Genomic DNA, 13,714 nt, shown 5'->3' with positions numbered 1-13,714 from the left:
ATGGACTTATCCTAAATAGTCGAAAAACTCAAGATAGTTATCCAATAGTTAGGCTATTACGAGAAACGCTCATTGCCATGTTCACTGGGAGGATATTATTAAGGATGTCATTCACTACCACACTCACTGTCTGCTTCATTAAATCCTCAGGGAGAAAATTCTTTCTGCTCTTAGTACCAGGATCAGTTACACACATTGGCAACTGGGCTATTTTTACCTCATGATGGTAAGAGTCTTTCCCTCATGGTATTAACTCTGTATTTCCCTCCTTTTATTGGTTGCTAGAAAATTTAAAGCAAAAGTTGAAGGCCAGCTTTGCAAGTCCAGAAGACTCCACACCATATGTTGTCTATAATAATAATAATATGTAACAGAAGCCATTATTATTACTAACGAGTACTGAGTACTTTCTGCTAAGCACTTTATATGTGTCAGATCTTTTTCATAATAATCATAAAACATGAGAACCTTTGTTTTTGCCAACTTGACCAATGAGAAAACAAACTGAAACTCACAGAGGTCAGTCAAATACCTCAAGGCTACTGAGCCAGTAAGTGGCAGACTCCTGACCCAATTAGAATCTTTCTAACATGGAAGGTCATGCTTCTAACTGCTCTGGTAGTGTGCCTCCTGGTCCATCCATGCGTCTTTCCTGTTGACTCTTTATTTCCTTTGACTAATGAAATAAAGTTAACAGACCAGAATTATTTGTATAAACACCAGGGCTCCCATCTGGCTCAAGTTGTTCAAATGCTAGATGGCAAAATTCTCTGATGCATTTCCCTCCCCCCCCCCCCAGAGTGACATGTGCTTTATGAGTACAGGAGAGATGGTGGGAAGATCCACGGACCTTCCTACCATCAGGAAGGTCTTCTGAGTCTGAACATTGGTGCTGTGCATGCTAGGCTGAACCACTATGTTGACTGCATGATTTGTATGCAAAGACGCCCACCAAGGGCATGTGCCTGACCATGGGGCCTGACCTCCAGCCTGTGCTCCAGATAGTTTCCAAATTCCTAGGATAGGAATATTCAAGATCCCAGAGTAAGATCTCCAAATTCTTAGGAATTCTTGAAATGATAATCATTCCATGTTTTTTCCCAAATTGTATTTATATATTTTTAGGTGATAATGATGATCCTAAAAGTTTTCCATAATAATAAATAGTATATCATTTTTTGTAATAGATATGCTAAAAATTTCAGAGGTTTTCTATTAAAAAAAACCTCAAACATATCTATTGCAATAACATGAAAAATGATCTCCACTAAAAGAGGGGAACATTACCACGAAATAAATGCCAAATCAAAGCCATTTTAAAAATTGAAGTTGATATAAAAATATTTACTATTTAAAAGATATTATTCTTAAGATGAAATTTTAAAACAAAGCATTTAATAACTAGGCTTTCAAAAGCATAGTACCTAAGGTGGGCATTAGGATTTGCTTCACAGAAGCTCCCATCCTTTTTTAATGATGAAAATCTTTGATTTGCTTGCCTGGATCCTGGTCTGGCCATTGAAATCTATGTTACAGTGGAGAATTAGAATACTTTTTCCCAATTTCTTGACTAATTTTTCTTGGGATTCAGGAAAACATAGATTTTTTTTTCCTGAGAAATACAGGGAATTGCAGCTGGGACCATGCTAAGAAAGGGGGCATATTTTTCTTCTAAAGCAACTTTCTCAGCTACAAAGCTGTGTCCATGCAGAGGATGTTTATTGAATTCACAAAAATGTATGTATAAACTATTTTACCTGTCAGCTTTGAAGGACCTCAAGGGCACCAGAAAAGTAGCCTTAAGTAATTTAGGAGCCACATAAATATCTTTACATATTGCAAAGCCATTGGCAAATGCCCTTGATTCACTCAATCATGTAGAAAAGCTGGAGGAAACTATGAGTTAAGTAAAAATGTTTTTACGAGTACTTCTCAACTATTGCTTTAGTCCTGGCCTACCTAGACATTATCAATATCAGTTATCCACTGATATTAATCTGGGTTTTGGCAAATCATTTTCCCTGCCCTGCCCCCATTCATGTCTTAAATACATTATATAGGCCATTATTATGTAACATGTGTTTACACATATTATGTTGAGAGTAATGAAAAGGGACTGATACATATTTTAAGTATCTACAATGTACCAAACACTATCCACATCTTTCAAATATGCTTTACCAACCCTGAAGTAATCCTATAGGACAGGTATTAACCTATTTTCCATAGGTTAAGAAAAATAAGGCTCAAAGCTATAATCAACAGCTATACTGTTGGTAAGTAACACAGCCTAGAAATTATAGTCCAACTTTAAAACAAATCCATGTTCTTGATGCCACAGCATACTGCAAGGTGTAAAATGATGGCAAGTCATAATAGCTGCTGGCTACCATGGCCCAGGGGAAAGGGTTGGTACCAGGCAGACCGGCTGCTCCACGAGGACTAACCGTGCTATCCTCAGGGTAATAAGACCTTCCCCTGTGCACACAGGGTAATAAGACCATTCCCCATGCACATTTAAATAATAACGGGAGTTTTTACTACTCTTATTTGAAAAAAAAAAAAATATATATATATATACATATATAATCAATTTGGAAGTAGAATATACATTTTTAGGAAAGGAATTAAAAGAATCATTGTAAACACAATACAAAGAGGTTTGTCTTACCTTTAAATATTTCACCAGTTTCTGAATTTGCCAATATTCAGATGACAAATCTGCATTTGCTTCCTGACGACGATCAGGTGGTTCTTCATCTTCCTCATTCTCTGAGGAGCTGTCACTAAGAATTTCCTCAATCTTCTCAGCACTCTTACTAAGAACAGTAACAACCACCACATATAATAAACATATTTATGCTACAAAATGGATGTGGTTATAATCATTAATATTTCAGCAATATGAACATAAGCAATGTATAAGGTACCAATACCTTCTGAGTTCTAAAGATCTTTGCTAAGATCTAAGCAAGGAGATGAATAAATCCCTGTCTCTGTACCAGGTGCAGTTCATTATTATTGCTTTGTATGCAATAATAATAAAGAAAATAGTAAGAAATGAACAAAGGCATTAAGTATATGTCCTATGGCTGTGCTGTACAAAAAGGCAGCCACAAGTCATAGAAGTTAAATATCTTCTGGTTATTTATGTTTATATTTATTTAAATTTATTGATTGAATCATGTTTATATTTATTTATCAAATTGAAATGAAATACAATTAAAATTTCAGTTTTTCAGTCAAAATAGCCACATTTCAAGCTCTCAACACTCACCTACTATACCAGAAGCTTAGATAGAAACCATTTCTATCATCAGGGAGAGTTCAATTGGGCAGCACTGCAAATGCCCACAGGAAGGGTGTCTCTTTTATGAAAGGGAGTACACTTTGTTCCTCACTGCTCTAGAAGCTTCTAACTCAACATCAGGGCCATGGATACCAGCAAGTTCACTCAAGCTTTCATCACCATATCTAATTCATTCTCATTTTCTCTTTCGCTCCATCCTCTCTTCCCTCCAATCCCCCTGTGTGATCTCTTCTCTCAATGTCTTTCCTCATTCTGTTTTGAAGCAAAGGAGAAAGCATATTTCTAATAATTGCACAGAAGTAACTTTCAAGTTTTATTAATTTTTAAAAAGATCTTCTGTTTATTTATTTGAGAGATAGAGCATGAGCAGGGGATAGGTAGAGCAGGTGGGAGAAGCGGACTCCGTGCTGAACAGGGAGCCTGAAGTGGAGCCAGGGCTTGATCCCAGGATTCTGGGATCATGACCTGAGCTGAAGGCAGATGCTTAACTGACTGACTCACCCAAGCGCCCCTGAGTTTTATAAATTTTTAAGATTTTTTTTTTTTTGAAAGGTGCTTTTGCACAGAGAGTCATGCAGAATGATGCTCCTGTGCTGTCTGGGCTGCAGTGGAGTGAAACTGAAATCCTGAACTGAAGTGCCTGTTCCAATTCATCAAGCCACATGATGAGTTTCAGTTTAATGTATTCTCTTGTCCAACAAATGTCAGGAACCTGGTTTGGTTCCAGAGCAAAATCTGGTAGATAAGGCTTACTTAAGAACCAATGTAAATTTAACTCAAAGGTCCCAGATTGAAACATATACTAAATAACCTATATCCTCCAGAGAATCTCTAAATGTACTTTCCCTTAGCCTAGCAAGCTCCTGGAGTTAAGAGCAAGGTGCACTGGGTTGACCCAATCACTCTCGAATCATGTTAAAAAAAAAAAATCAGTACCTCAAAGGAAAGCTGTTCTCTTTTTCCAATGATGAACCCTTTGACATATAACCTTAAATGGCTTTCCCTATTTTATGAGGTTCCCTTCCGGTCCTGTCCCATAGCAACCATACATTTGGGAGGTAAAAATAAGCAAATCTCAATGTTTCACTGACCTATGAACTCCACCTTAAGAAATACTTCTCTACTACATCATTATATCCACTTAAGAAGAGACATAGAGAAGTTCACATTTTTGTCAGAGTAATGGTTGTTGCTTGGATATACTACCCCTTTACCCTTATCTATTACTCTAGAATTCTCTGACTCACTAAATTTTTTTTTGACTCACTAAAATTTGACTTAAAATTGAAACATGTAAGGCCAAACATTTAGTTTAGGAAAGATGAAGTAGATCTTAAGTACATAAAAATCCTGGATATTATATATAAAACAAACACGATAGGACTCTGACAGGTTGAAAGGAGAAGAAAGACTATTTAAGGATCTACAGACTTGAGGAGCAACACAATGGTGAGTTCCTTGGGTTTTTTGTCTCGTGTATTCCAGATTGGGTACTAGAGAAGATAGTGATGCAGAATTATCAGTGGGCACAGGGAAAAAAGCACCTAAGAAAAGCCTGCTCTTTCTACTCAGAGGACCAGAAAAGGAACAGCTTAACAAGATAGAAAACTTTTAGGCAACAGATGATCTATTCTAGTCAACACCACAGAAAACACTGTGGCTCACCCCCACTTCTGCTAACAATGCTAAGAGAAGAGTGTTCTACCTTTATCAGACTACAACAAAACTCCCTAATCCCTGTGTCAGAAGAGACCTAATGGAGAGTCAGAATTTCCACCAACCCCAACCCCACTGACAAATAAACAGAGTCTCTTCCTCTCTGTTACCCACAGAGACCTAGTCAGAGCTTGAACTTCCATTACCAGTTAAAAATGATGAGAAGCCCCTCGCTCACCTCCCCAAGTTGTCAATGAAGGCCTAATTGAAAATTTGTAATTTCCTTCTCTAACCTGAGGAGACAATACACATCTTATTCCACCAATGTGATGTAGGAGGAAACCTGCTAAAACATAAAATTTAAATAAGATTCAGAAAAATTAAGAGAATCATAGAATCTCAAACATTATTAAAACCTAAAAATTACCCATTCTTTTACCATGCTCCAAAAGGTAATAGATAAAAAAGACATTCATGGAAGAAAGGGTTAGAGAGAATGGAGAGAAAGAAAACCAAAACCAAAACAAACAAAAACAATGAACAGAAAAAAATATATATATAATGACAAACTTAAGCCCTAACATAATAATGACATTAAAGGTAAAAGTTCTAAATACACCAATTAAAAGAATTTAACTTACTGTACCAAAAAGAAAAAGAAAAGAGAATCAACCAAATGCTACCTACATGGAACTCATTTCAAATGTAATGATATAATATCATTAGTTTGAAAGAAAAAGAGGAAAAAAACCCACCATGTAAACAATCAAAAGAAAGCAGAAGTGTCTATAAAATAATCTGATTAGGTAGACATCAATAAAAAGAAAATGACAAGGCATATAGAGGAACATTACATAATGACAGAGACATATCAATCCCAAATATGTACACACCAAACAGCAGAGCTGCAAAATGCATAAAGCAAAAATAGAACTAAAATGAGAAACAGAAAAATTATACTTAGAGACATCAATACTACTCTCTCATCAATTTGTGGAACAACTGGACTGAAAATAAGCTAGGATATAAAAGAAATCAACACCACCAAACAATATGATTTAATCCACTTTTATAGAATACTCCAACAGCAGCAGGCTCTACATTCTTTTAAGCACCCAAAGACTCTATACCAAGATAGTGTGACCACACAAAACCTCAACAAATTTAAAAGAACTAAAATTATATAGTGTGTGCTCATTGCCCATAATGAAATCAAACAAAAAAAAATCAATAACAAACAGAAGACGAAAAATCTCCAAGAGTCTGGAAACAAACAAACAAAAAATGCACTTGGGTCCAAGAAGCGAGCCTCAAGGGAAATTAAAAAAAAAAAAAAGCCACACTGAACAGAAATTAAAATGAAAATACAACATATCAAAAACTTTTGTACACAGATAACAGCTAACACAGTGCATAAAGGGAATTATATAGCACTAAATGTTTGCATTGGAAAAGAGAAGTCTCAATTCAATAATCTAAACTTAAGTCTAAAGAAACTAGAAAAAAGAATAAAGTAAACCCAATGCAAACAAAAAAGGAAATACTAAAGAGCAGAAATCAGTAAAATTAAAACAGAAAAACAATTTGAAAAATCAGTAACAAAAAGCTGCTTAAAGAAAAGATCAATAAAATTGACAAAACTCTAGTATAACTGACAAGAAAAAGAAAAGACACAAATACCAGTACCAACAATGAAACATGGGATATCACTACAGATCCTGCAGACAACAAAAGAATAATAAGAGAAAACTATGAACAACTATACACACATAAATTTGACAATCTAGATAAAATGGACCGTTCTTTTAAAGTATAAACTATCACAACTTGCCCAATATGAAACACATAATTTGAATAGCACAATTATTAAGAGAATTTAATTCACAATTAAAAAACCCAAAACAGAAGTCTTTAGACCCAGATAGCTTCACTGTAGAATTTTACCACACAGAAGAACACCAAATTTTATATGATCTCTTCTAGAAAATAGAATAGGAGGGAACTCATTTTACAAAGCCTGATATCAAACCAAAGACAGTGCAAACAAAAACAAAAACCAATACAATACTCTCAAGATTGTGGATGCAAAAATTCTTAACATAATATTAAGCACATGTAATTCAGCTACCTATAAATAGGATGAGTGCACTATGACCAAGTGGGGTTACTACAGAGATGCAAGGCTGATTTGGTATTCAAAAATCAATCAGTGTAATCAACCACACTAACAGCCTATAGAAGAAAAATGACATGATTATACAATTGATGTAGAAAAAAGATTTGACCAAAATGAACACCCAAATGTGAATAAAAATGTTCAGAAAACCAAGAACAGAAGGGACCTTTATCAACTTGATAAAGAATATTTGTACAAAAACCTACACCATCATCATACTTAATGGTGAAAGACTAAATACTTTTCCCTTAAGATTGAGAACAAACAAGGCTATTGTTCACTTTGATCACTGCTGACCAATACAGCACTGGAACTTCCACTTCTAGTTGTAAATCTAAGAAAAAATACACAAGACTTGTATGCTGAAAACCATAAAACATTAGTGAAAGTAATCAAATACTTAAATAAACCGAGATATATAATATTCATGGATTGGAAGAGTCTACATAGTAAAAATATCAATTCTTCCCAAATTAATAGATATTTAATGTAATTTCCAAGAAAATCATCAGTGATTTTTTTCTGTTGGAGATATAGCAAGATTATTCTAAAATTTATGCAGAAAGGAAAGGAACTAGAATAACTAAAAGCAATTTTTGAAAAAAAAAAAAGTGAGAGAAATCACTTTTCCAGACTTCAAAATTTACTATACAGCTACAGTAATACAGATTGTGTGGTAGTGGTAAGGGGCTAGATGAAAAGAAAAAAATCAGTGGAATAGAACAGATACCCAGAATAGCCCCACATATGTACACCGAACTGATTTTGAAGAAAGATACAAAAGTAATTCAATGGTGGAAAGATAACCTTTTCATTAAATAGTGCTGGAGAAATTGGACCTCCACTTAAAAAAAAACAAAGCAAACAAAAAAACAACAACAACTAAATCTTGACCAAAGTCTCACACTAAAAATAAGAAAAAGGCCATAGGCTTTATAATGTAAAACTATAAACATTTTTAGAAAAAATAGGTGATAATCTTAAGGACCAAGGGCTTCATGAGGACTTCTTAGACATGACATCAAAAATACAACCCATACAGGAACCTGGGTAGCTCAGTCAGTTGAGCATCCGTCTCTTGGTTTGGGCCCAGGTCACAATCTCAGGGATGTAAGATTGAGCCCTGCACAGGGTCTGCCTGCTTGAGACTCTCTCCCTCTCCCCTTCTCTTCCCCATGCACTCTCTCTCTCTTTATCTCTAAAATAAACATATTAAAAATAAAAACAAAACAACCCATAAAAGAAAACATTGATAAATTGAACCTCATCAATAGTAAAACGTTATTCTATGAGAGAGACTCTATAAAAAGGATGAGAAAACAACTTACAGGGAGAAGGAAATATTTGCATACTACATATTCAATCAAGGATATCCAGAATAAAGAACTCTCGAAACTCAACATTTAAAAAGTGATCTGATTAGAACATAAAAAACAAAAGACAAAGAGACATTTCACTAGAGAATATATATGGATGGCAATAAGCCCATGAAAAGATGTTCAACATCACTAGCCATTAGGGAAATGCTAAGACCATGATGAAATAATACTATACATCTTGTAGAATAGCTCAAAACCAAAACCAAAAAAAAGTTTGGATGCAAAGGCAAGGATGAGGATAAACTCAGTTTCCCCTAAGTGTTTGATGGGAACTAAATGGTACAGCCAGTCTGGAAAAGTTAGATAGTTTCTTAAAAAGCTACACAATTATTATGTGTCAGCAATTGGGCATTTATCTTAGAGAAATGAAAACTTCATCCATATAAAAGCCTTTATATGATTGTTCATAGCATCTTTATTTTTAATATCCAAAAGCTGCAAACAATGAAAATGCTCCCAATAGGTGAATAATTAAATAAATGATGGTACAACCACACCATGGAATGCTACTCAGCAAAAATAATTAATAAATAAATAAATAAATAAATAAATAAATAAATAAATAAAAAACGATTGCACTATGAACATATGCAACAACTTAGATGGATCTTAGGGGTATTATAGTGATGAAAACAAAGTCAATATCAAAAGTGTATAATTCCATTTACATGATATTCCCAAAATGATAAAATTATAGAAGTGGATAACAGGTTAATGGTTGCCAGGAGTTAGGATTATAGGGAAGAGGTGTGGGCATAACTATAAAGAGGTGGCAAGAGTGGCTTCCCAGTGGTGATGGAACCCTTCCACACACTGACTGACATGGTCATCACACACATCTACATGGAATAAAGTGATAGAAAATGATACATGCACATTATATCAATATCAGTCTCCTGGTTTCAGTGCTGTAGGATAGTTATGCAAGATGCAACCACTGGGAGAAGCTAGGTGAAGGGTATGAGATTCCTCTGTACTATATTTGCAGCATTCTGTGAATCTGTAATTAATTCAAAATAAAAAGTTTTAAAAATAGTCAAATAAATCAAATAATTTATTATGTTGAACCCAAGAATATAGGATTAATGTAGTAGGGTGTCTTAAAGTTTCTTCTTTTTCTGTGTGCACAAACTTTATAATGTGAAATGTCTGCATTTCTTCCCACTACTACCCCAAACTTACTAACAAAAGTAGCTGACCCTCCTCCACATATGCCGCTTTTGTTGTCAAAATGAAAATGGAGTCAGAAGTTTACTAGCCTTCTATTGATGGCTGTTTTTTAAAATATTTTATTTATTTATTCATGAGACACAGAAAGAGAGAGAGAGGCAGAGACATAGGCAGTGGAAGAAGCAGGCTCCATGCAGGGAGCCCGATGTGGGACTAGATCCCGGGACTCCAGGATCACACCCTGGGCCGAAGGCGGCGCTAAACCGCTGAGCCACCCGCGCTGCCCTGATGGCTGTTTTAATGAGAAATAACATCTATCACTTTAGGATTGGCAGTGCCACCAGTGATGAGTAAAATGAGGCTCAGGAAGATGACTTACCCTTGCTATGATAGGATTGTTCAAAAGTAAGAGATCAGCAAAGAGCCCAGTTCTCCTATCACTCAACTCATGGCAATTAGCATTAAATTCATTTGTTTACAGAGAGTTAACTAGTACCAATAGATGCCTGTGTTTCAAGGAACTCTTCACTAAAAGGATATCTTGCAAATATATTCAAAGAAATTCAGTATTATCATTTTTATAACTAGTCAATACTAGTTGGTCCAAGGGTCCAGTAGAGGACCCCGATGTAATGATAAGAACACCAGAAATTTGCATGCTATCTAGCCCACTGGGTAAAGGGTGGCTTTAAAGGATGGTTCCTTTTAATAGATACGTACCGAACTAACTGTGCTCTTCCAGGTGAAACAGGTGGTCCTGACCTTTCAAGTCTTCCTCTATGTTTTTTCTCTTGAGTGTCTCTTAGTAAGCTTTTGTGCCTAAAAATATATTAACATTTTAAAATTAACTTATTGTGGATTGATAGGAAATTAAAAATAGAAATGTACCTAAAGATTTCATCATTTTCATGCACCCGTGTGACATGTTTTCCTAATACAGAAAATAACTGTATGAGTTCCAGCCTCATCTGACACCTGGAATGTCCCTTCAGTCTTTCAGGCACATTTTGGCCAGTATTTCTTTTATAAGGACCAAGTACTAGGAACTGTCACTCTGCAGGCCCCTTCACTCGGAGCCTTCTACTCTGGGCACATCCTGCCCTGGGTGAAAGTTGCCTGGTTACTTCCCTTCCCCACCCGACTCTGCCACAGGGCCTGGATCTGGTTTTCCAGGGATTCCCAGGTTTAGCGTGGTCCTTGGCACATAGTGGGTTTTCATTACATAGTGGCTAGGTAAACTCATAACTGAAAAATGCCAGGACGTGGGAAGAGTGGTATTTTAAGATTCACCTTCCAGCATAACAGAGCAGCCTGTGTATTTGTCATTTTCATACTCCTTCAGATAGGAGTCACAGAGATCAAACACCTCAAAATTGATGAGAATTAGAGGAACAAGAGCATCTCCTTTTTCCCCAGGACTCCTTCCATCTGCTCTCTGGGTTTGCTGGCAACATGTACTCACTCCGTGGTTCTCAGAATCCCTGCAAGTGAGGGTCCCCTGTGACCAGCTGGGAGCCACTTCTTGCTTTACCCAATCGGGGACCGCATGGAACATTAAAAATAGGCTGAAATTTGTAAGCTATATGCTAATTTAAAAAGTGTCCTTGGCATCTCCGACTGCCGGCTTTTATGAAACACAGGGCCTTAATCTGTGCTTAGGTACCTATTTAAAGACGTCCCTAAGTGGAACTCGTTTTGTATGTCAGACATTCTTTAAATTAGTGTCCGCTTCACTTAAGCCTGTTAATATTTTGGAGGCTCTAGCCTTTCTGTGGTATTTACTTAAAGTTCTGTTAATAGATAAGATGCTGTCTCTATCAAGATTTCCCTGATTCACTTCACATAATTTTAATCATTCTAAATTCACCTAGCACTTAACTTCTTCAGGTCCCTACCACTGCGTTTACATTGCCCGTGAGATTCCTCCATGTCTTTTATCATCTTTTTCACGTGATATTAGCCCTGACCTACCAATTGAGTCAATGGTGCTCTTGCCTTCCCTTCTGGTGCCCACACATAAGCCGTATTCACGCCAAATACTTCTACTTGGAATATGAAGAGCAGGGAGGGACTGACTTGTATTATGGAGGGACATGTCAACATCTACTCTGGACTTTCTCCCATGACATAAACTAACAACTAGGCAAATGTGGTTACTGAGGATGTATCAGAGAAGCCCTCATGCAAATTTCTACATACTTTTTGAAATCAACAGTGGCCTTCCAGTTTAAAGTTGGCTCTAATCTCTTGGTCATTTGAAACTTCCCGAAGTTAATTTGGTTCTTCTCTAGTATATTCTTGCTTGAAGCAAGAAAAGCTTTAGGAAGGGCGTCTGCTTCTTCCTTCTTAGGTACCTCCTTAGGCTCTTCATTTTCTTTTTTCCATTCTTCAGTGAATCTAATATCCTTTATGTACAAAAAAAACAGTAATTTTTACAATGACATCACTTCTGAATTGTTTTGTGCTATCTGAAAATTAAAAAGTGATAACTTCAGAAAATGAAGTCTCTGATGCCTCTAACTTGTGTTGCTTAGTGACACACACTAGAGAAGGGCCACTTCAGGACTCAGGTCTCTACTGGAGTGACGTTGCCAGAAATGTGATGTTCCTAAGCTCCCCTCCCCACTGCAGCACACACAGATACAACAGCAGGGTTAGACCTACTCACTCCTCACTACTGCCAGACAGATCTAAACTCAAGGGCTGCCTGGGTGGTTCAGTGGTTGAGTGTCTGTCTTTGGCTCAGGGTGTGATCCTGGGGTCCCAGGATTGAGTTCCACATCAGGCTCCCCGCAAGGGGCCTGCTTCTCCCTCTGCCTATGTCTCTGCCTCTCTCTGTGTGTCTTTCATGAATAAATAAAATCTTTTAAAAAAATATCTAAACTCAGATGCTATATTGACTGGGACACATCATGTATAAATTTCTGAAACAAAGGATTAAAAGCATATTTTGCAGTTAGCCAGAGATAAAAGACACATGACAGAGGAAGTCATTATATTTAAAAGACACATGACAGAGGAAGAAATATAATTATTAAAAAAGACTTATCAGAAACAATGCAAGCCAAAGGAAAAGAGAATGACATCTTTAAAATATTTTTTTTTAAAAAAGACCTGCCAACCCAAAATTCTAAATAGAGATTAAAAAAAAAAAAAAGCTTTCAAAAATAAGGGCAAAATAAAGACTTTCATAGATGATCAAAACCAGAGAATTCTTGTTCACTTCCGGAAGGCCTGTGCTAAAGAAATGGCGATGAAGTTCTTCATTCAGAAGGAATAACATACCAGAAAGAGGACTATACCACATCTATACAAAGAAATGAAAATCTGTAGAAATGGTAAAAATATAAAAGACTCCTCATATTATTTTTAATCATTCTAAAATGTAATTGATTCTCTAATGTAAAAATAGTATCGTTGTGTTGAGGGGTTAATAGCATACAAAAGTAAAATGCATGACAATAGTGCCAAGGGTAGGGAGAGGCACTGAAGGTTACTGTGGTAAGTTCTTAAAGTCTTTGTGAAATGGTAAGACAGTATTTAAAGGTGGGTAGGATAAATTAGAGATATACATTATGAGCCCTAGGGCAGTCACCATGAAACTTTTAAGAAGCATAACTGACAAAAAGCGTAAATAAAACAATCATTTTTAAAGGCTCAATTAATACAAAAAGGGCAGGAAAAGAGAGAAAAAATAACAAAGAACAAATGAGACAAAAAAGAAACAAGTAGCAAATTAGTAAATTTAAATTCAAATCAATCCCTAGTTACATTAAATAAAAATGATTTAAAACTTCAGTTAAAAGAAACTGGATTGAATTGGATGAAAAAGGTATTTAAAAACCCACTTTCCATACGACCAATAATCAAAAAATGCAGGAATGGTTACATTAAAATCAAACAAAATGGACTTAAAAACAAAATATTATCAGACCTAAAAAGGGAGACACATAATGACAGTCAACACAACTCTTATTGTATATTCACCAAACAACAGAACTTCAAAGTACATTTAGAAAAAAA

The 13,714-nt window shown here is 35.9% G+C and overlaps 1 protein-coding gene across 15 annotated transcripts in view; it reads right to left on the bottom strand.

Moving 5' to 3' along the window:
* The window catches only part of LOC144309468 (outer dynein arm-docking complex subunit 2-like), a 262,922-nt gene that overhangs the window by 186,052 nt on the left and 63,156 nt on the right, over window positions 1–13,714 (bottom strand). For all 15 annotated transcript variants that reach the window (XR_013375457.1, XM_077890546.1, XM_077890550.1 and 12 more), the window contains 3 exons: window positions 11,891–12,096; window positions 10,412–10,510; window positions 2,672–2,819 (listed from right to left, as the gene is read on the bottom strand). Coding sequence is in view for 14 of the 15 variants with exons in the window: in XM_077890546.1 (XP_077746672.1) it covers window positions 2,672–2,819; window positions 10,412–10,510; window positions 11,891–12,096 (453 nt within the window). In the remaining variant the exon portion in view is untranslated. The remainder of the gene's footprint in view (window positions 1–2,671; window positions 2,820–10,411; window positions 10,511–11,890; window positions 12,097–13,714) is intronic.

The sequence above is a fragment of the Canis aureus genome, unplaced genomic scaffold, assembly GCF_053574225.1.
Source record: "Canis aureus isolate CA01 unplaced genomic scaffold, VMU_Caureus_v.1.0 NW_027326412.1_RagTag, whole genome shotgun sequence".
NCBI classification, from domain to species: domain Eukaryota; kingdom Metazoa; phylum Chordata; class Mammalia; order Carnivora; family Canidae; genus Canis; species Canis aureus.
Note: the sequence above shows the minus strand (reverse complement) of the source record. Positions and strands in the feature narration are given on the sequence as shown.